The 22,368-nt window shown below is 33.5% G+C and overlaps 2 protein-coding genes across 4 annotated transcripts in view; one reads left to right on the plus strand and one right to left on the minus strand.

Moving 5' to 3' along the window:
• Positions 1–14,590, plus strand: part of LOC106054038 (uncharacterized) — a 38,167-nt gene extending 23,577 nt beyond the window's left edge. For 2 of the 3 annotated variants that reach the window (XM_013209742.2, XM_013209745.2), the window contains 15 exons: positions 3,982–4,104; positions 4,809–4,998; positions 6,321–6,394; positions 6,528–6,700; positions 7,047–7,153; positions 7,664–7,766; positions 7,901–8,028; positions 8,160–8,257; positions 9,016–9,105; positions 9,297–9,449; positions 10,512–10,718; positions 10,861–10,929; positions 11,467–11,787; positions 12,008–12,067; positions 12,732–14,590. In XM_013209742.2, the coding sequence (XP_013065196.2) occupies positions 3,982–4,104; positions 4,809–4,998; positions 6,321–6,394; positions 6,528–6,700; positions 7,047–7,153; positions 7,664–7,766; positions 7,901–8,028; positions 8,160–8,257; positions 9,016–9,105; positions 9,297–9,449; positions 10,512–10,718; positions 10,861–10,929; positions 11,467–11,787; positions 12,008–12,067; positions 12,732–13,060 (2,225 nt within the window). In that variant the 3' untranslated portion in view covers positions 13,061–14,590. The remainder of the gene's footprint in view (positions 1–3,981; positions 4,105–4,808; positions 4,999–6,320; positions 6,395–6,527; positions 6,701–7,046; positions 7,154–7,663; positions 7,767–7,900; positions 8,029–8,159; positions 8,258–9,015; positions 9,106–9,296; positions 9,450–10,511; positions 10,719–10,860; positions 10,930–11,466; positions 11,788–12,007; positions 12,068–12,731) is intronic. The other variant, XM_013209744.2, reaches the window with a different exon arrangement.
• Positions 14,591–14,914: 324 nt separating this feature from the next.
• LOC106054037 (ruvB-like 1) lies at positions 14,915–22,161 on the minus strand. Its single transcript, XM_013209741.2, has 10 exons — positions 21,957–22,161; positions 18,469–18,555; positions 18,112–18,328; positions 17,846–18,003; positions 16,880–17,029; positions 16,715–16,778; positions 16,312–16,510; positions 16,104–16,206; positions 15,449–15,540; positions 14,915–15,204 (listed from the first exon to the last, which is right to left on the minus strand). Exons 1-10 carry the CDS (start codon positions 22,095–22,097, stop codon positions 15,045–15,047), a joined length of 1,371 nt encoding a protein of 456 aa, XP_013065195.1. The 5' UTR covers positions 22,098–22,161; the 3' UTR covers positions 14,915–15,044.
• Positions 22,162–22,368: the final 207 nt, after the last annotated feature.

A 22,368-nucleotide genomic window follows, 5' to 3' on the forward strand; every position in this document is an offset into this window, starting at 1 on the left:
GTACAATGAGAACAGGGGTACAATAAGAACAGGAGTACAATGAGAACAGGAGTACAATAAGAACAGAAGTACAATGAGAACAGGAGTACAATGAGAACAGGAGTACAACAAGAACAGGAGTACAATGAGAACAGGAGTACAATGAGAACAGGAGTACAATAAGAACAGAAGTACAATGAGAACAGGAGTACAACAAGAACAGAAGTACAATAAGAACAGGAGTACAACAAGAACAGAAGTACAATAAGAACAGGAGTACAACAAGAACAGAAGTACAATGAGAACAGGAGTACAATGAGAACAGGAGTACAACAAGAACAGAAGTACAATAAGAACAGGAGTACAACAAGAACAGGAGTACAATGAGAACAGGAGTACAATAAAAACAGAAGTACAACAAGAGCAGGAGTACAATGAGAACAGGAGTACAATAAGAACAGAAGTACAACAAGAACAGAAGTACAATGAGAACAGGAGTACAATAAGAACAGAAGTACAACAAGATCAGAAGTACAACAAGAACAGAAGTACAATAAGAACAGAAGTACAATGAGAACAGAAGTACAATGAGAACAGGGGTACAATGAGAACAGAAGTACATTGAGAACAGGAGTACAACAAGAACAGAAGTACAATAAGAACTGAAGTACAAGAACATAAGTACAATAAGAACAGAAGTACAATGAGAACAGAAGTACAATGAGAACAGGGGTACAATGAGAACAGAAGTACAATGAGAACAGGAGTACAACAAGAACAGAAGTACAATAAGAACAGAAGTACAACAAGAACAGAAGTACAATGAGAACAGGAGTACAATAAGAACAGAAGTACAATGAGAACAGGTGTACAATGAGAACAGAAGTACAATGAGAACAGGAGTACAATGAGAACAGAAGTACAATGAGAACAGGAGTACAACAAGAACAGAAGTACAACAAGAACAGAAGTACAATAAGAACAGAAGTAAAATGAGAACAGGAGTACAATGAGAACAGAAGTACAATGAGAACAGGAGTACAACAAGAACAGAAGTACAATAAGAACTGAAGTACAATGAGAACAGAAGTACAATAAGAACAGAAGCACAATGAGAACAGGAGTACAATAAGAACAGAAGTAAAATGAGAACAGGAGTACAATGAGAACAGAAGTACAATGAGAAAAGAGTACAATAAGAACAGAAGTAAAATAAGAACAGAAGTACAATGAGAAAAGAGTACAATAAGAACAGAAGTAAAATGAGAACAGGAGTACAATAAGAACAGAAGTACAATGAGAACAGGAGTACAATAAGAACAGCAGTACAATGAGAACAGAAGTACAATGAGAACATTAGTACAATAAGAACAGGAGTAAAAACAGAAGTACAATGAGAACAGAAGTATAATGAGAACAGAAGTACAATGAGAACAGAAGTACAATGAGAACAGAAGTACAATGAGAACAGAAGTGCAATGAGAACAGAAGTACAAAAAGAACAGGAGTACAATGAGAACATGAGTATACTGAGAACAGAATTCTTAGAAACAATGCTGAAGAACAAAGTCAAACTGCAAGCAAGACAAGTACCCACAACAAGACAAGTATCCACAACAAGACAAGTACCCACAACAAGACAAGTACCCACAACAAGACAAGTACCCACAACAAGACAAGTACCCACAACAAGACAAGTACCGACAACAACTTAACAAACAAACGTCTTGCAGCTCTATTGCCAATGTATGGACACAAGCAAATGATGGAGTAACATTGCATACTTTGTGAAAGTCTTTTGGGTGTGTGTGTGTGTGTGTGTAAATCTGACAACTTTGGAAGTATGCTTGCATATTTTTTGAGGTGCATTTTTTTGGAATATAAATAAATAGGCACTATGATCTATATTGAAATTATTCTATTATGTTTAACTATTCATATTTTCGATAGACTCTATCATAATCCATGCTGTGTCAACCTAGGGCCTTACTCTCCTCAAACTCAAATGTATACATTTTTTAAAACTAAAATATGCATATTGAATTTATTTTTAAAAAAGAAGAAAAATGAGTTTAGATTTACTAATACTCTAATTCTTTCTTGTAAAATATGCAATGCATAGATAGAAGTATTGTTATTAAGAAGTGCATTTGTATTCAAGCTCTCCAAAAAGTACTCCACTTACTTAAATCCAGCCCTCTGTGTGTGTGTGTGTGTGTGTGTGTGTGTGTGTGTGTGTGTGTAGCTAGTGATTTGAGGGGGCTTGACATTTTCACAGTCCCCTGCATTTTGACTTTCGACATCATGAAATGAGATAATAATAAGGCTTGTCTTCGAGTCCGAAGATTAGTGAGGAATACAGTATTTCCTGTGGCTGCCAGCCCCAGCTGTGAACTACATATTTTGCCACATCAGGGTAAGCATAACCATTGTCCTTAGGTGGTCGATTTAGATTTTCTTTTCGTCATCTGCGTTTGTCCTCGGCAGCAGATTTTCTTTTGGTCTTAAATGTGTATCCCGCGGCCTTTGTGAGTGACCTCCAGCTGTCTCGTTCTGACGCCACATGCAGCCAGGTGCTCTCTTCTATGTCAGCCAAGGAAGTTGTCGCCTAAGCTGGTCTTTGAAACGTTTCCGTAAGGCGCCTCTGTTACGTTGACCACCTATTAGCTTACCAAAAAAGACTGCCTTTGGCATACGTTCGTCTCCCATACGGGATACAAGCCCTGCCCAGCGTAGCTATCGGACCATAAGAAGTCCCTCTATACTGTCCATACCGGCGTTCGCAAGGACATCGCTGTTTGTAGTGTGGTCCTGCCACCGTATGTCCATGATGGAGTGCAAGCATCTTTGGTGAAAGCGCTCAAGAAGTCTTAGTTGTTTTTTATATAGTGTCCATGTCTCAGAGCCATATAGAAGGGTTGAGAGAACTACCGCCTGGTAGACATTGGTTTTTGTAGGCAGGCGGAGTGATTTGTTCTTCCAAACTCTCGCCTGAAGGCGTCCAAAAGCGCTACTAGCCCTGGCCAGACGGTTATCAACTTCTCTTGAAAGTGAGGCGTCATTAGACACTATACTACCTAGATATGTGAAGTGGTCTACCACGTTAAGGGGCTGTCCGTTTACTGTGATCCTTGGCGCTGAGTATGTTTCATTGGGTGACTTCTGGAACATGACTTCTGTTTTCCCGAGGTTTATAGATAGACCGAAAGAGGCGGCAGCGTATGCAAATTCGTTTACCGCGTTCTGGAGGTCTTGTTCATTGTGAGCTAGCAGGACGCAATCATCGGCATAGAAATGAGATAATGTACTTAATAAAAGTATAATAGATACATGTCTAAATTCCAATTGGAATTGGTACAGTGTATAAGTAATATTAACAAAAATTAATCAATAAGTCTCTCTTAATGAATTATACAATTGTTTATTGGCGAGATAATGCACAAGTGACAAATCACAATTCATATTGCCTCACGTTGTGCTTTCTGTGCAGCAAATGCATCTATAACATCATCTAGATCAATGCTGTCTAGTATATTTTAGCAAGATTACATGGCAGGGGCATATATATAATTATTTATTGTAAAAAAATTGTTAGGACATTCACTAGTGGGCCCCCTCGAGATTTTGACCCCCCTCCCCCACCTAAGCTACACCACTGTATATGTATATTCAATATCAATATATATATATATATATATATATATATATATATATATATATATATATATATATATATATATAGAGAGAGAGAGAGAGAGAGAGAGAGAGAGAGCACAATATAAATTTATAATGTTTGGTTGTTATCTTATCAATTAATAAAATCTCTTTTTTTTTTCTTTTGTAAAAGTTTTTAAAAGGGCAGGGTGTGTGTGTGTGTGCGTGTGAGGGGAATATCGCTCTGGTCATAAAAGTACTGGTAAGTGATTGAAACATGAACTCTTCAAATGGGCTTTATTATATATACAATTTTAACTAAATTGTTCTTTCTTTTGAATTGGCTAGGTTGGAATGGTCCAAATTGTGAGCAGGACATTAATGAATGCACCAGTGGTGTGTGTCAAAATAATGGAACATGTGTCAACTTAAATGGAGATTATACTTGCCAATGCCCTGCTGCTTACTCTGGTAAATAAGAAAAAATGTGTTGAATTGTCTTCATTGTTAATGAGTTGGCAAATAACAAATGTAAAATGTAGTGTTTTGTTTTAACTAGTTACTATCTGTTGATGCTCAGTTGCATTTTGACTTTAAAATAAAATGGAAAGAAAACTGTTGTGGTTTTAATAAAGTTCAAATTTAAATATTCTCAATTGTTGTGTGTAGTTTTAGCCAGGACACAAAGATAAAGGCACATTCCTCATTCCATGTGCTAGGACAAATTTGTACAAATACTCCTTCTTCCTTAATGCTATTAGAGCATGGAATGGGTTGCCTGAGCCAGCCAGGAAAACCAGTGACTTGGCAGAATTTAAGTTATTGGTTAACATGCATGACTAGATGCATGACACGTAGGATGTAATAATCTTTTTTTTTTTTGAAGTAACGTCTGTATATTCTATAAGATAAGAAGATATAAGAAGATATAAGAAGAAGTACGAAAATATAAGAAGATATAAGAAGATCATACCTTATACTATGTCAACATTTTGTTTTACATGATTCCTTCCTAATTGAAGAATATTATTTTATAGCAGCAGGAATGGTTCAAACCTGGGACCATCATGAGGAAAGTCCAGAGTGCATACCATAAGACCAGCCAGCCATTCATGAAATATGACCAAATTTTTTCATTCAAATAATCTGTTCAACATGTTCTGATTACACTTCAGGTAAAAACTGCACAATTTTTAAGACAGCATGTGATTCCAGTCCATGCTTAAATAATGGAACCTGTAGGTCAACATCTCTTGCATCATACAATTGTACCTGTAGTCTTTTCTTTAAGGGAACTAACTGTGAAAATAGACAGGATCCTTGCTCAGTTTTCCCATGCCAAAATGGGGGTCTGTGTTCTAGCAGGTATGCAAAATATTTCATATAACTTGTTTACTCTTCTTATTAGCTTTTGAAATGTCATAAATTCAATGAATGTGGTTTGATAACTCAGATGATTTCTAGAATGTGCTCGTGTGCAGGCCCAGATTGAGGTAGGTGGAGGGCCAGATTGAGGTATGTTGAGGCCCAGATTGAGGTAGGTGGAGGCCCAGATTGAGGTAGGTGGAGGGCCAGATTGAGGTAGGTGGAGGCCCAGATTGAGGTAGGTGGAGGGCCAGATTGAGGTAGGTGGAGGGCCAGATTGAGGTAGGTGGAGGCCCAGATTGAGGTAGGTGGAGGCCCAGATTGAGGTAGGTGGAGGGCCAGATTGAGGTAGGTGGAGGCCCAGATTGAGGTAGGTGGAGGGCCAGATTGAGGTAGGTGGAGGGCCAGATTGAGGTAGGTGGAGGGCCAGATTGAGGTAGGTGGAGGCCCAGATTGAGGTTGGTGGAGGCCCAGATTGAGGTAGGTGGAGGGCCAGATTGAGGTAGGTGGAGGCCCAGATTGAGGTAGGTGGAGGGCCAGATTGAGGTAGGTGGAGGCCCAGATTGAGGTAGGTGGAGGGCCAGATTGAGGTTGGTGGAGGCCCAGATTGAGGTAGGTGGAGGGCCAGATTGAGTTAGGTGGAGGGCCAGATTGAGGTAGGTGGAGGGCCAGATTGAGGTAGGTGGAGGGCCAGATTGAGGTAGGTGGAGGCCCAGATTGAGGTAGGTGGAGGGCCAGATTGAGGTAGGTGGAGGCCCAGATTGAGGTAGGTGGAGGGCCAGATTGAGGTAGGTGGAGGGCCAGATTGACGTAGGTGGAGGGCCAGATTGAGGTAGGTGGAGGGCCAGATTGAGGTAGGTGGAGGGCCAGATTGAGGTAGGTGGAGGGCCAGATTGAGGTATGTGGAGGCCCAGATTGAGGTAGGTGGAGGCCCCTACACTTTTTTGAAAGCTTGAATAAAGATTCATTTCTAAAAAAAAAATAGTTATATCTAAAAGCATGCTATATTTTAGAAGAAAGAAATGGAGTTTGTAAATTAAATCTCACTTTCCTTTTAAAAAAATATTTAATAAGCATATTTTAATTTAAAAGTGTATACTTTTGAGTTTGTGGAGGATAATTCCCATGGTAGATGCACTGTCATGAATCCGGAGCTGTATTTACTTATTTCAAGCATGCTACAAGCTTACACTTCTTAATCACCAGCCGTAATAATGCAAAAAAAAATGTTAGAAAAACAAATCAAAAGTTTCTGCTCATCCTTAAATCTGGTCCTGTGCATGTGTTATCTATTTTTTTCTAATTTGATTCTATTTTTTCAGTCAAAATTTCAGCAAGTACTGGTGTAACTGCACTTATCCTTACAATGGTAGCCACTGTGAAGTTTTTGTTGGAAGTAAGTCTATGCTTAAATAGAGTTAAGCAGTTAATCAGAATAATGTTCACAGCCTCATAGGCCTAATACTTAAACTGATGATTGGCAAAGACTCAGTTGAAAAAACATGACATGCTTTGGTCTCTTAATACAGAATCCAACGAAAGCACAACTTTGAAGACTCCTGTATTTACTAATGGGACAGTCAAATGGAGCAGTGGGACAAATGAAAGCAACTTGACTTTTGCTCCATTGCATCCTAATGCAACAGTGCAAACAACAATAGCTAATGCATTGGTGGAAAAGGAAAACCCAACTCATGTTGAAGTAAGTTTAACATTACATTGTGTAGTATTTGAAGAAAGTGGAACATTACATTTTGTAATATTTGAAGAAAGTGGAACATTACATTTTGTAATATTTGAAGAAAGTGGAACATTATATTGTCTAGTATTGGCATCAATTATAATATTATGTTTTGTAGCATTTGAATTATTTGTAACATTATTTTGTGTAGCATTTAAAATAAAGCTTTTTTTTTTTTTGTAATTATCCAGTCTCTATAGCAATTGTCAGAGATTTAGTAACTGTACAATAAGATTCACATATTTTCATTATTTTCATATTGTTCAACATGATTTCAAAACCTCTATATTATTAAAACTGTCTGTAGAGTAACAGCAGCAGTTTTGCTAGTTGGATCATCATCCTGATATGTGTGCTGGCTTTTGTTTTCCTAATTATTCTGCTGGTAGTTGTTTTTGTTTGGAGACGTAAGAGGTAAATGTAAATATTTATTTCTAAACCAAAAAATATGAAAGGGAACTAAGCTCTCTTTTTTTGTCTGTCTGTCTGTATCAAGTTTTTAACACATTATTTCTCCCAAACTCATTCTCGGATCAAGTTGAATTTTACAAAATTATTCATTGTACATAAAAAACATTACTCAATTTAAAAAATTAACCAATTAGAATTACTTTTAATTAACTATTTTGTTTGATACTACAAAGGAAATTGATCCTTCATTATTAACAAATATGGCTACATATGTGGGGTTTTGTCTTCTTAGATAATTGTAAACATTATATCTCCTACACCCATTCTTAGCTCAGTTTGAGACTTTACACAATTATTTATTGCACCAAATAAAACAAGAATCCATTTTAAAAAATTAACCAATTAGTTAATTAATTATTGATAATTGGTTATTTAGTTTGATAGAGTAATGAAAAAAAAATTTATTGTATTTTTTAAAAATACTTTTTTAATATTTTGCTTGTTCTAAATTAGAAAACAGGCCATTAAGTCACTTAAAAAAACTCAATCCTTCAACAATTCCATGTACGTTGAAGTAAGTGCTGCCAACTCCAATGTAGGCAATGGAAATATTGTGGTAAGTTTTTTTTATTTACTATATTTTGTACTTACAAGTTTTTTTTAATCATTCAAAATGATTCTGTTTTGTTTATAACTTATTGATTTCCTAGCATTGAAGAAAATGTAACAATGTAATCTCTGTTTATTAAGGCCGTACCAACCACCCCCACAGATGATATACAATTTAACCCTCTCAAGCCTTCATGCTCCCAAGTGTTCACTGTTCTTCCAAAACCTGAAGAACCTGAAGAAGGGCATTATGCTGATATGGAAGATGGGTAACAGACATTATGTTTTTTATTTATTTTGTTTTAGGTTTGCCAGTGTGGACATTAATTAAAACCAACTTTGTATTTCCTTCAATGAAAGAATAGCAGTAATTTGATGTGTATATTTTGGTTTGCTCTAGTTATGTCAAGCCTCAAGTGAGACCATCATTGGTTGAGAGAGCTCATAGCAATCAGTACAAAGACTTCCAATCTCTTCAATTTCCAACTCTGCCGCCAGGTAATTCAATTTATTAATTGCCTAAGTTATAGAAATTGAGTTTGAAACATTAAATAATTGTTTCATAATTTAATTAATAGTTTCAAGCCTTCATTTCAAAGGAATCTCTTTAAGCCTTCAGTTTGAAAAGAAATTTTTATGTTGTTGTTTTTTTGTAACATATTAAATTTGTCAAAAATGTGCCTTTTGTAGTCAACATCCATTTTTTTTGTGAGATATAATATCAATAACTCATTAGTCTTCTAATAGGAATCACTAAGGGTTCTGATTTGTTTTGTTTTTTTGTCTCTGCTTTGAAGGGTAACACTACTTTACTTTAATAGCATGTCTGACCTATATCCTTTAAGTAAAGTAAGGCTCCCCTCTCAGACCATGCTATCTGTAGAGCAGATAATATAAAGGTCATCTGTTTCTGTAACCCATGGTTAACAAGGGTGTCATGTAGCCAGCATAATGACCAGTTACCTTTACCTTTACCAAAATAATGTCAGGCTGGGTTAACTCTGAGGTGCCCTAAAGATCCTGAAACTAAAAATCCCAGTCTACACCAGGATTTGAACCTTGGATCCTCCTATTTGGAAGCCAAGCGCTTTACCACTCAGCCACCACACCACCTATATCATTAATTAAGGTTATCTCTTGGCTGCCTCTTATCTGTAATAGAGCATCATAGATAAAATCCAAAGTATATTCCTACTAGTCAATGTCTGAAGTTTACAAACACATGTTTAATTACTGCCATTACTGGATGTCTTTAGGTGAACATGTTGAAGAGCCACAGTATGAAGATCTTGATGCCATCAGAGCTAATGTCAATAACTTACAGAACAAAGCTTATCATGACTCAGGTCTGTTTAATACACCGTTTTTCATTTAGAGTCTTGAGTTGGCTATGCATAAATTAGTCACATTGCATCTGTATATTTCACAACAGTTTTGTTGAACAATTCCTGTCTCCAGTTATACTGAATGTTTCATTAAGCATAATTCCACATTTCATAAGAACTATTTTTGATGACTACAAAAAAATTGTTCACAGCACATGAAGTAATTACTAGAGACAAAAAGAGGCCAGCTAATTACATAGATGTGCCAAATAATACCACGCTGCCCAGGGACATAGACAATGTTTTCTATTTTCTGGTTCCAGATAAATTGGAAGATGTTAGAATTCCAGAATCCAAGCCACCAAGTGAGTCATTTCAAACCATTCAAGAATTGTCTCTGTATTATCCCCTTTGTCATTTATTTATTGTTGGATTTGTGTTATTTAAAACATTTTATTTTCACTGAAACAATAGCTGGTTATAGATTTATTTAAAGCTATTGTAGCTAAGAATCTCTTTAAAAGTGCAGATGTCATAGTAATTGTGTTAACAATCATTTAACAACATAATTTTCAACCATAATTTTCAACCAGTATGGTACTTGTTTACATCTAAATGTGAAATTAGTCCTGTGTGTGTGTGTGTTAGGTTCAAAGTTAGAATATATAATTTTCTTATGCTTATTGTTACATTTTTACTTGTACCTCCTATCTTAAATTTGGAGAAAATGTTGAGGTTTTATTTTCATACATTATACCTTGTCTTTTTTACATTATTGCTGGAGTAGATTCTCTACATTTTTTAAAGATTTTCTAATGAAATTTTGTGATAAAACAAGGTTAGATAACTGCCCAAACTTTCAAAGATATTTACAACTGGCAGCACTAGTTATAGCATGATATGAACCTTTTAAAAGTCACAACTAAATGCTCTGTTTGGGGTGAAAGAAAAAAAAATGTAACTGATGATTTAAGGATTCAACTCAATTATCCATTGCCCTAGTCTGGTTAAATCTGGTGTCAAGAGGAGAATAATATATCAGAAGTTTTTCAGCATTACATTCATGTTCCCCATGTCATGTTTAAAAATCATGTTCCCCATAGGTTTAAAGATTAGTAATATTTAAGAATATTTGACTAAGTAAGTTACTAAAAAATTCACAGTTGCTGCATTAAAAATATTTTTGACAATTTGCTGTCTGACTCTTTACAAAAAAAAAACAAAAATCACTCACAAGGTTATTTAGATTTTGTGATCTTTGTAATCACTCCAGAGCTGACTGAGCCGACTCCTTCTAGAATTACTAAAGAATGATTCGAATCAAAGTTTTAATGTAGCTTAGATACAACTTGGAGTATTGTAAAAAACATTATTTAGTATTTACAGTCATTTAAAAGACTAAAAACTTCTATTTCTTGAACTTTAAGGTCCAGTTCAGTTTACAACAGAAGATGAAGAAAACAAATTAGGGCGACCTCCACCAAAACCTTTGAAACACGAAAAAAAAGAAAAGTTGGATTCTGATGTTGGTATTACAGGACTACACTACACTGAGGAGCCAAACATCTTGACACTAAGAAGTGATCCATTCTCTGAGCCAATGGATACTTATGAACTTGAAAATCCTGATGCTGGTGAGCACACTACTAAATAAATCAAAAGTAATTTAAGATGTTGGCTAATTGATTGTATTTAATTTTTACCAAATTCTAGAACTATTTACTTGAAATAGTGCTTCATTAAGCTAACACACTTTCTCCTTTATACTCACTGTAGGCTTGCCTCGAATCCATAATGAAGGTTATGATGTGCTCAGCCCTCAATTTTATACAGACTCTAACAAAGGTAAATAATTGAAGCCTTCCACACAATGTCAGGGAAACCATTACATGAACATCAACAAAGTTTATCTAGTTGCTTAATGAACTAGAGAAGTTTGAGTTGAACTAGAAAAGTTTGAGTTGAACTAGAGAAGTTTGAGTTGAACTAGAGAAGTTTGAGTTGAACTAGAGAAGTTTGAGTTGAACTAGAGAAAAAATGAGATGGTGCCCCATGATCGCTAAGAAAGAAAGATGAACTGATTTTTGTCTATGAAATTGTATTCATTTTGTGATTAGAAACAAAATAGAAACTTAATAGCAGTTTATAGTGCATATAAAGTTGTGTATTTCAATTACAAGACTAATTTTCCTTGAAAAATGTTCATTAGATAAAAATTTTATTTTTAAAATAATTTTCTTGTTTTATCTAAAAGAAAGAAGAGACTGTATTCACTTCATAGTGTGTCTATGAATTACAATAAAACACATATCTAAATTGTTGGCTGTTTTTGTGATTTTTTATGTTTGTTAGCTTTAAATGGTTCAACTTTTTATTTATCAGACTCTCATAAGGATGACATTGAAGCAGTTGTTTATGGCAACAATACTAACATGGAGACTTTGACTTTGGAGAATCAACTTGGCACAGCCATACAGACATCAACAAAGCCATCACCACCCATTGCTCCTAAACCTGCAGCAAAAACCAGTAAAGACAATAACACTGCCTTATGTTTTCAAAATTCAATGTTTGGCTATGAAAGGGGTAACTCTGACAATAGTCAAGATAATAGTGATGATGTACATTATCCACCTCTTGCATTGATTAACAACATAAATGAATCAAGTGATGCTAGAAACTCAGCATCAGAGCCATATGAAGGTCAGTTTATACAAACAAAATGATTTAAAATTTTTTTTTCATAATCCTAGCTTCAAGCAGTTTCAGCATTTTTTTTATACTTAGCACTTTGGTGCAAACTTAACTATATCTCTACCCTCAACAAGTAGTCATATAAATCTATTTCACTACATTGCATCTTTTAATGAAATACAATTAAAATATAAAGTTCTAATTATTATAAAATTATTTCTTTGGACAGGTCTGCCTGAACATGTGAACTTGAACTGTGATGTGCCCAATACTTTGTTTTATAAACTAGGTAGGTTTCTTTCTCTTTAGAACAATTTAAACCCTTTTCAGTCAAACATTTGATGCAATGAAGATAATATACAGCAAAATCTCATCTAATTAATACCTTATAAATTTGTTTCACATGTAGATCTGACAGCTAAGAAATATTGTATGTTTTTCAGATGGTCCTTCAAAAATAAGAGGATAACATTTTAGTCCAAACTTCTTGCAGGATATCAGGGGAGGGTGGTAGACAAGATTTGAACCTAGGACTATCAAGATAACATTCTGGAGCATGTACCACATGACCAGCCATCCATTGTTATAAATGAGTAATGTGTAAACATTCCATAAATTTATGACATTGAATTTTTACTCTTAGTTGGGCCCCACTTGCCAAAAATGTAAAATTTTAAAGTAAACTCTTTGCTATTATTAAAGACACATAGTCTATGGTTCCATTTTTTTTTTGGTCAACTGGTTCTGTTATTACAAGTAGTTCTGGACAAAGAAGGTGTAAGTGACCATTGAAGAAATTTAAAGTAAAAATTTATTTAATGAAGCTGAATGTGTAATAAAACAGATTTGTTTTAAAAGGAATGTCTGTAATGTATATCATTTTTGCTTAAGGATCAAAGAAAATAAAACAAATTAGTCAATAACTTCTATTAACGTGAATTTTGTATCAACAGACTTTAAGAAAGATGAGATTGAAGAAGTAATATATGACAACCATACCTCCATCAAGGTATCTCCTCAGAGTCTACTGGACACACCTATGTCAACATTGACTAGGTCACCACCACCTGTTGCCCCTAAGCCTACAGCACTGACCAGTAAAGACAATACCATAGATTCATGTGAGTTTCCTCAACATTCCAAAGAATTAGAGGCTGATAATGACATTGAAGATTGTCTACCATTGACAATCAATGAAAGTCTTGATGATACAAAGGATGCAGAAAATTCAAAGTCATTCCAAGGATTGTTTATACAAAATCCACAATTTTCTAGTACATAATCTTAAAATTAAATTCATTTTCTGATATTCTAAAAAAACAACAGTATAACGAACTATATTATTCAATGTCCAAACAACTTATAAATTCATGGGAGAGAAAATCCTCATTAATTCCTTTTGTACATTTAATATTAAAGCAACAAGTTTTACAGTTCAATGTTTTGTTGTTTGGTAAAGGAGATATTTTTCTTTACACATATTTACTAACTTACTTGGTCATTATCATGGCTTTATAATGTTGTAATTAACAAAATATTTAACTATAAGTATTACAAGGTCCTTTTTTTTTTAAACAGTTTTGCAAACTAAATGTGCAGCAAACAATACTCTGAATTAGCTCAAGTACCTGAAAGGTTTTTCATTATAAATTTTTTTTTTTCATTTGCTATTAAAGTCAAAGGCATTACTCAATGTGCTGCCTATTTAAAGCTTAATTGGTCACAGCTCACCTACCTATATGTCATCTTTACATCTTTTGTCAATCAAACAAAAACAGCAAGACATGAGCAAGTACTAGGACCTCCACTTTGGCGCTCATTAATCATAGTTGAAGATGAACAGAGAGATCAAGAAATAGTGTAAAGCATTTTGGTTTTTATACTTCTTAGCATTCATTGAACTGCAAGTTTTTTGGAAATTTTTTAAGATGCCAAAAATGCCTTTGAAAGTGTTGACCTTCACCCTGTATACATCTGATCACAAAGCTTAAGTTTAAACTATTTTGAAAGTCTTGACATTGCCATAAAGATGTCTTTGAATTAGCAAAAGATAACCTATGGTTTTTGCTAAATTGAATTGCTCAAACATTTATAGATTCTTCTGATATACACTACAGATAATCTACAGCTAAGATCTATACACTGCTTGAAAAATTTCAAAAAATTTAAATACTTTTGAGACAATATTTTGTAAGTTGTTTTATATCTATTTTAATGTGATATTTTTTTAGATGTTTTTTTTTTTAATTTGTGTATAATTTTTTATGAAATATTTCATGTTTTTAGTGTCAACCTTGCAGCCAGTATTTATTCAAGTACATGTTACCTTTAAATTTCTGAATTTTTGTCCTATTTACAATTTCTATACATCTATTTTGAAATATTAAAGATTTATCAGTTTCATTTAGACCATGATTTCTTCTTGGGTAATTTGCTCATAAAATGTTATAGAACTGCTCTGATGATTTTGAGCTGTTGGTAAAATTAATCAACAAAAAAAAATGCAACAAATATTGTAAATGTGTTTTTTGATATTACAATGTTGTTGTTTTTTACTTTATTAAAATACAAATTAAAGTGTTTTTTTTTTTTTAAATTGCTTGTAGATGTTCTTCATTAGCACTATTGCTTAAGAGATGACATTTAGCTACTTTTATCACACAGAATGTTTTCTCACTTATATCTCCAAGAGCTAACAAAATGTAAAATTGTATTCCATGTGACATTTATTTGCAAAAGTTTAAAGGATTTGGAAATTGCTTCCTGATCAACAGGTTTCATCAAGTAGTTTTTTATCACGATGATTATGAAAGGTCAGACTCTTTGTTTTTAAATGTATGAAGTGGTAGTGTGATTAGAAGAAATTGTATACGTTCTAGTGGAGACTTGACATTTTAACTTAAGAATTTTCCATTCCTCCTTGTATTTTATGAGATGTTAACTAAAACCAGGGCTTTTTTTGTGACGGTACACACCGGGTTCTGTATCCAGTATTATAACGTATATTATTAATTTTTAGTAGTTAAAATTTAGGCAATCAACTACTGAGTACCGGCACCTTTTTTTTTTTTTTTTAAAACACTGACTAAAACTAATGTCATAAGTATAACTGAAAAAACAAAAACAACATAATGAATAACTTAATGACCAAATTCACTATTTAATACACAATGTTAAAATAATGAATACAAAATGAAAAATATCATTCACTTGAAAATGTCCATCTTGTCACAAGGGTAAACAATCAGTAAAAAAAACACAAACAATTATTTCATGTATTTATCTTCTTGTTCAGCCAGAATCTTGGCCGAGGACTTGGCATCAAAGAATAGATCTCCAACTTCTTCCACTTCTTCCTTGGTCACTGAGTCTTTGCCATTGATCCGTGACATAACATTGGCTGGAGTCAACATCTGAACAGCATATCTGAGGAAACCAAAGATAGAAACTTTTTTCAAACCAATGAACTTGGAATGAAGTGACAACTTATACAAACTAATATATATATATATCATAATATATAATTATATAACAAACATAAACACATAAAAAAATATATGAAAAAAAAACAAAAACAACCAAAAACAGAATGAATCATTGTATTCAAGTTTTGGTACATAAAAATTTAACTTAACTGGATGTGAAACAAATTATAAGTGATGCCACTAACCTTAATGTTGATTTGACTCCTGTCATAGCTAATTTTTTCAAAGCCTCATCATCTATCTGAATTCCTTCTATCTGTGCTCTAATCTTTAATATCTGAAAGATTAAAAAAAGCAGCCTGCTGAAATTTATTGCTGAGGTTAGCAATTAAAAGTAAGACAATTTGATAGATAATTGTATTTAACGATTCCCACACAACTTGAACCAAACTATAAGTGAAACTTTGATATTGAGAATTCTTAATGAATGAGGTCAATATTTTTTTTAATAGTTTGCAACAACTTGCATACACTAATCAAATCAATCAAATGAAGAAAAAAAGCTTTGATTTTTTTTTTTTCACAAATGTAGGTATTACCATTTATAAAACATTATTAACAATGACACAGTGACATCAATAGAAAATTGTTGTTAAATGTCAATTACAAATGCTAAAGAAAGGTACAAATTAAAAGTTATTTAGATTTGTATATTTCATATTAGTGTTCAAAGTTGTATGTGTGCAGCCCTAAATCTGGCTGTAACGTAACTAAAAGAGCAAAACTTTTCAGAGTTATTTTTTAACAGATTTTACAAAAAAAATAAAAATCCTAAGTTTATATTATAGCAATCTTTTCTACTTGTAGTGATAAATGTGGGAAAAAAAATTACTACATTACCTGTGTCATTTCCTCTTGAGAATATGGGAGTGTTCTAACAATCATAATTCTGTCTAATAAATCTAAAGGCATCCCATGGGGAGCAACAATGTCTTCAGTTCCTCTGTACAACACACAAGAGAACACAATCAGGGATGTCATATTGAACAAATGGGAAATAACTTTTTAAAATAACAACGACATTTGGAAGAGTGAATCTAGCTCTTACTTGATAACACATTTCCCCCTGTTTGTGGCAAATATGACAATGGGTGCTATTGTGGATTCCAAAGCTCTGTGTAGGTAAGTGAAACATTCAATATCTAACATGTGGACTTCATCAATAAACAGAACACCAGGGACTAGCTCAGCAATGCCTTGGTCAATGTATTTGTTGACAACTTTGTTGATTTCTTTGCGTAATTTATCTGGTTAAAACGTATTTTGAAAATGCGGTAGATATAACAAAAGATAAAATGTAAACCTGTGATCTCAGTTTTCTTAGGTTAAAATGTATTATGAAAATGCTGTAGATATAACAAAAGATAAACTGTATACCTGTGATCTCAGTTTTCTTAGGTTAAAATGTATTATGAAAATGCTGTAGATATAACAAAAGATAAACTGTATACCTGTGATCTCAGTTTTCTTAGGTTTCATCAACTGTCCCATCATAGACATAATATCTTGTCCCCCCTGCAATTAGACATCAATGTTTGTAATAGTCACCAGATGAAAGGAAAGTTTCAAGTCACTAACAAACACCTGATGTAGACAGATATAACCCACAGACTTACCTGTGGTCTAGCATTAGCAACATCTAGATCATGGAGTGTAACATCCTGAATCACTTCTTTTTTCTTGTGGACATCTCCTTTGGGTAGGGGAACATATTCTTCTGCCTCAAGATCATATTCTGTGGCATAATTATCAGATCTACCTTGCCTCTGTACAAAATTTAAAAAAAAATACAATGGTTAAAAAAAAAGAAAGAAGTGCAAATTTTAGATTTTAAGAATTCTTTAACTCATCATAAATATACAACTGGTCAATAGCAGTTTTCAATATTTGTAAGGTTAGAACTGGAATGAAAGCAAGTTAAGAAAGGAATCCAATCCAACACACCGCCCCAGCTAAAGTTTCTATTCCTCCCATTCTTAATCCCATTAGGCTAGCAGGAGATAAAGACAGAAAACTTTGTAATGAGCATGATAAATATGAAGGATTTCTATTACTGTTGTAAAATTCATTTTCCAGATCCACTAACACTTAAATCACAAACTTAAAAAAAAAAAAAAGAAAGACAAGAATACAAATTTTATTAGATAAATGATTCTCAATATTTATAAGAAATGCTCATTTATATTTACAGCATATGTAGCAAAAAACTGTTTGGGATTGGATTACGATTGTTACAGGAGAATCAATATGATTATTATATTACAACCTCATAGAATATTCAATGTAAAGACCTTTTTTTTTTTTTGAAAAAATTATGTTTCATTTGGTAATTGACTTAAATTATAAATTAACATATATAATAAGGCCTACTAGGTAATTAAAAGGACAGACACTTTTACAATCTTCTTATATTGGCTTGAACACAAACTAAAGAACACTTTCAGGCAATATGAATTAAAATTGAAGCAAATAAAGGTTAAAAATCATTTTTTAAATAATAATAATACATTTAGAATGATAAAAAAAAAGACATTACTGGATGGTGAAGTTTTAATCACAGACAAGTGCTAAGCAAAGCTAACCTTCACAGCTCCACTGTTAGCCTCAATATAAATAACATCTCCAACTTCCACCTTCTCTTTCTGTAAACTTTCATAGATGGAGGGGTCAAGTTTGAGTTGCTTTGTTCCCTTGGCAGTCTTTAGGCCAATAACAACATGACTGACTGTTTTACCATAACCTAAACACACAGATCAAGAGACAAGAATTCATTCATTGAGAATCTGCTACAGCAGGAAGTAACTGTAAGTACAAAAAACTATCATACAGAAGAAAATACATAAGTTACCTCCCATGGGATTTTCTGTTTCTGCTGGTGTGAGTTCAGTTACTTCCCCTTCATAAACTTCTTTGGTTTCTTTGATCCGAAGTCCAATAGCCCGCCTGAAGTTTTCCATCAGAACCTCTGTCTTTTTTATCTCTGAAGAATATACTTCACTTCCTACCATGGGACAAAATGGAACCTTGGAGCCGAGTTCCTGTGCAATTGCTAAGGCTATGGCTGTCTACAAAACATTAGAAAGATGAAGGGAAAAAGATTATGATAGAAATGTTTTACAAATATGTTAATAGAAACTATAAATCAACATAAAACAAATGAATAATTTTAACAAATATCTTTTTATAGTTTGATTTACAGCGATACCTTTCCTGTTCCTGGTGGACCAGCCAGCAAGACTGCCCTTCCAGCCATTTTCTTGGATCTAATAAGTTCAACAACAACACCGGCTGCCTAAAAGAATAAAAGATAACAATTTTAAAATAGCTGAGTAGATAAGTTCAGGTGCCAAATGAAATAATATTAAAAGTATGTTACTTTTTTTTTAAAAGAAATTAATAAATAAATTGAATGTCTGTCTCATTTTTATAAAGTAATTCTTAATCCGGTAATTTTTTATCCACAGTAAATGAATTATTTTCACAACATAATATGCTATAGTAGATCTACATGTAACTACATATTTAAACACTGGTTAAGCCATTGTTTATTGATAAGGATCACTATCAGGGATTCAGGTTACATACAAGCACAAATATGGAAATAATTACAGACATTCCTTCAAAAGAGAAGCTTATTACATCCCAATCATATCCATGTTTTAATGTAGTCATGCATGTTACAGACTTAAACTCTACTACTCATTGGTTTTCATGGCTGATTCCAGAAACCTACTCCATGTTCTAATGGCTAAATTAGGGAAGAAGGAGCACTTGTATAAAAGTGCCTTTATCTGTGTTTATTCTGAGTATTTTGTTAGATTGTGTTTTAGTTTATAAATTATGGTTCAGTGTTTTGTTGTTGTTGCTACTTTACATTTTAGTCTTCTGTCCTGAAGTGTCTCTAAATTTAATGATTATACTAATTGTGTTAGTCTTGTCAAATGTTGGTGTTGATATTTGTTTGACAAATGTTGCACTGCTCTCTTTTATTTTGTATCTTTTCTAGATCCAGTTTCTTCATGTTTTCTTAAGTCAATTGAGGGGTCCTACTGATATTCTAATATTGAACTCAAACACAAGCTTTTAAAAGTAGATATATAGCAATTTAGTTTTTATGTAAAAATTTGTTTTAATCATTCACATCAATTGCTTTGCAGTTTGTTTTGATTTTATTCCCCTGTACTGTAGATCTAGAGATATCTTAGAAAATACAGACGTTACTTCAAAAAAGAAGATTACGCCCTATGCATCATGCATTTAGTTAGAGCATGGGTGGGCAAATTACGGCCCTCGAGCCACATGCGGCCCGCCAAAGTGTTTTATGCGGCCCGCCGACGCCTAAAGAAATCAGGTGTTCCCACACATTACACATATAAATATGCAAATATATTTATTATATTTAGACAAATAATTGTAAATATCTATAGATGTAGAAATTATTGAAACTTTTGATTCTTATCACTTATCTTGAAGAGGCTAAATAAACATAACGTCATTCTAAAAAGTTTAAAGTAAACGAAGATTAATAAAAATGGCAATATTTCGAAACATTCAGTCAAAGACAAACAAAGGCCAGTATTTATTCAATTCTATCAAAAACTGTGTTGAAAGTGTTAGGTCGGCGTGTACAAAATGGCAAGTGTAACAACTAATGAAACTGGTGCTTTGACTAAGAAAAACAGGCTTTATTTATGAAATAAACCATTGAATATCAAATATATTGTTGAAATTGATTTCTCAATGATTTTATTATTGGCACAGGGCTAGCCTTAGGCATAGACAAACTGCTTAGGGTCCCCAATTGGTGAGGGCCTTGCATGTACTATTATTATTTTAGAGAAGAAATAGCGAAACTTGTCCTCAATGTTATTGTTGAAGTACAATAGGTTTTTAGTAAATTGAATAAATTTACTGTTGACGCTTTTTTTTTAAAACTTTATTTGAGGCCAACTAATTCACTTTGCCAAGGGCCTACAATTATTTATAGCCGGCTATGACTGGCAGTTCCGAGAAGTACTTGAAGATTTGGAACAAAACATTCCGATGTTCAGTTTCACAGTAATATTCGCTGGCCTAGAAGAATATGGAATCTCAAGGAAGAAATAGTTAGGTTCATTGAAGAACATTGACTGTTTGTTACTAATATTTCTAATGAAGAGTTGAAGACAGACTTCATGTTTATCATAGGAAACATTGCAATGTTTTGTTTGCAAATGAAATGTATGTGTGCATCTTAAATCTTTTAAAACAAAGTTATTCCACTTCTCTAGCCAGCGAGTGAAATCGGGTCTTATCATTTTCCTTAGCTGAAAGGTGAAACTATATCTAGTGAAATGGATGAAATTACAAGACTTATCCTTGATTGTGGAATTTGAAATTGGAACTAGTTTTCAATCCCATCAGCTCACCATTTAATGCAGAAGCTGATTTAGCTCCAGATGACAAACTTCCAAGCAAATTATGACCTGAAAGATTTATTCCAGTTAGTTCTTCCACAGAAGTTTCCTGACTGCCAGAAGCTGTATTTCCATACTTAAGAAAACTTTGCTGCGAAGCTTTCACATTATTCGGAACCTAATTCATATGTGAACACGCTTTAATTGGTTTGTTTGAAAATTATGTAGTGTTAGAACAGCTCGATGCTCACTGACTGTAATTTGACAGCAGTCGCAAGAACAAAACAACTAGTAAGCTAGTTCTATAGTTACAGTTAGCAAATTCTTGAATTAATTTTATGAATAATTTTTTAACCCTTAAAATGCTGAGCTGTTTTACAATGAGTGCATACAAAATGGAATTACAATTCTGATGTTTAGAGGCTAATCTACCACACGCGTTTAAAGGGTTAAATTTTGTTATTACTTTTTACATCACAACATTTCACCACAAATGTACAATCGTACTTAATCTGAAGCATTTAACTGTTTACATCCGTGCATAATGTTCTGTAACTGTAGAACTAGCTTACTAGTTGTTTTGTTCTTGCGACTGCTGTCAAATTACAGTCAGTGAGCATCGAGCTGTTCTAACACTACATAATTTTCAAACAAACCAATTAAAGCGTGTTGTAATTCCTCAATTGGGAGTAAAAAAAAATTTATGCGGCCCGCCAGTCCCCAGATTTTTTTTTAATGCGGCCCTCGGTAGAAAAAGGTTGCCCACCCCTGAGTTAGAGGAATGTGCCTTTATTTTTGTCTTTCTGAGTATTTTATTAAATTTTGTTTTTGTGTTTGAAGATTATGGTTATAATGGTTCAATTCAGTGTTTTATGTATAATTGCTACTTTACTTTTGAGTCTTCTATCCTGAAGGCTTTCTAAATTTAGTGGTTTTACTAAAGGTAAGGTGTTTATGTTAATCAGTACTCTTAGACTCTAGTCGAATTATAATTATTATATGTCACAATATGTGAATATAGATCTAATCTAGATCTAGATTCTTTTGTTATTTCTCACTGCTCTATTTTGTGTCTGCTCCAGTTCCATAATAATGTTTCCTTGAGTTGAGGGGTCATTATGGACCAACATATTATATTTTAATTACAATCATTCTTCACCTTAATTCACAATTCACCTCGGTGAATGGAATAATCTGGAATAATCGCCGACGCCGGGCCGACGGCGTCCATCGATACAGAATTATTTGTTGAGGTACTCAAAAATAGAGACCGACTATCCTTGGACTTCCTTCTTACCTCTCGAGCCAGCTCTTGTCCCACAAGACCAGATGATGATTGTATGGCATAACCATTTTCGTCAAGTCCTAAACCTTTTATGTGGCTATGCGAAGCTATCCTTTGAGCTTTTGATGTACTTTTAACTTCTTCAATTTTCATTTTCAACAATCGTAGTAATGAACACACGCGCACAAGCGGCAACAAGCAATTACCAGCCGAAAACAAATCTTTTAATGTCGTAATACAAAATCATAGTGTTTTGGTAATGTCACTGGCCTATATATTTTAATATCTATTGTGTTTTTATAATCGTTTATAAACGTATTCAATATAAAATAAGTTAGATTAAGTTAGATTATTTAGTTTGTATTATTTAATATCATATGGTGTGAAGAATTCACTAAAAAATCAAAAGTATTTAGTATTAATA

Source organism: Biomphalaria glabrata, chromosome 4 (genome assembly GCF_947242115.1).
Source record: "Biomphalaria glabrata chromosome 4, xgBioGlab47.1, whole genome shotgun sequence".
NCBI lineage: Eukaryota > Metazoa > Mollusca > Gastropoda > Planorbidae > Biomphalaria > Biomphalaria glabrata.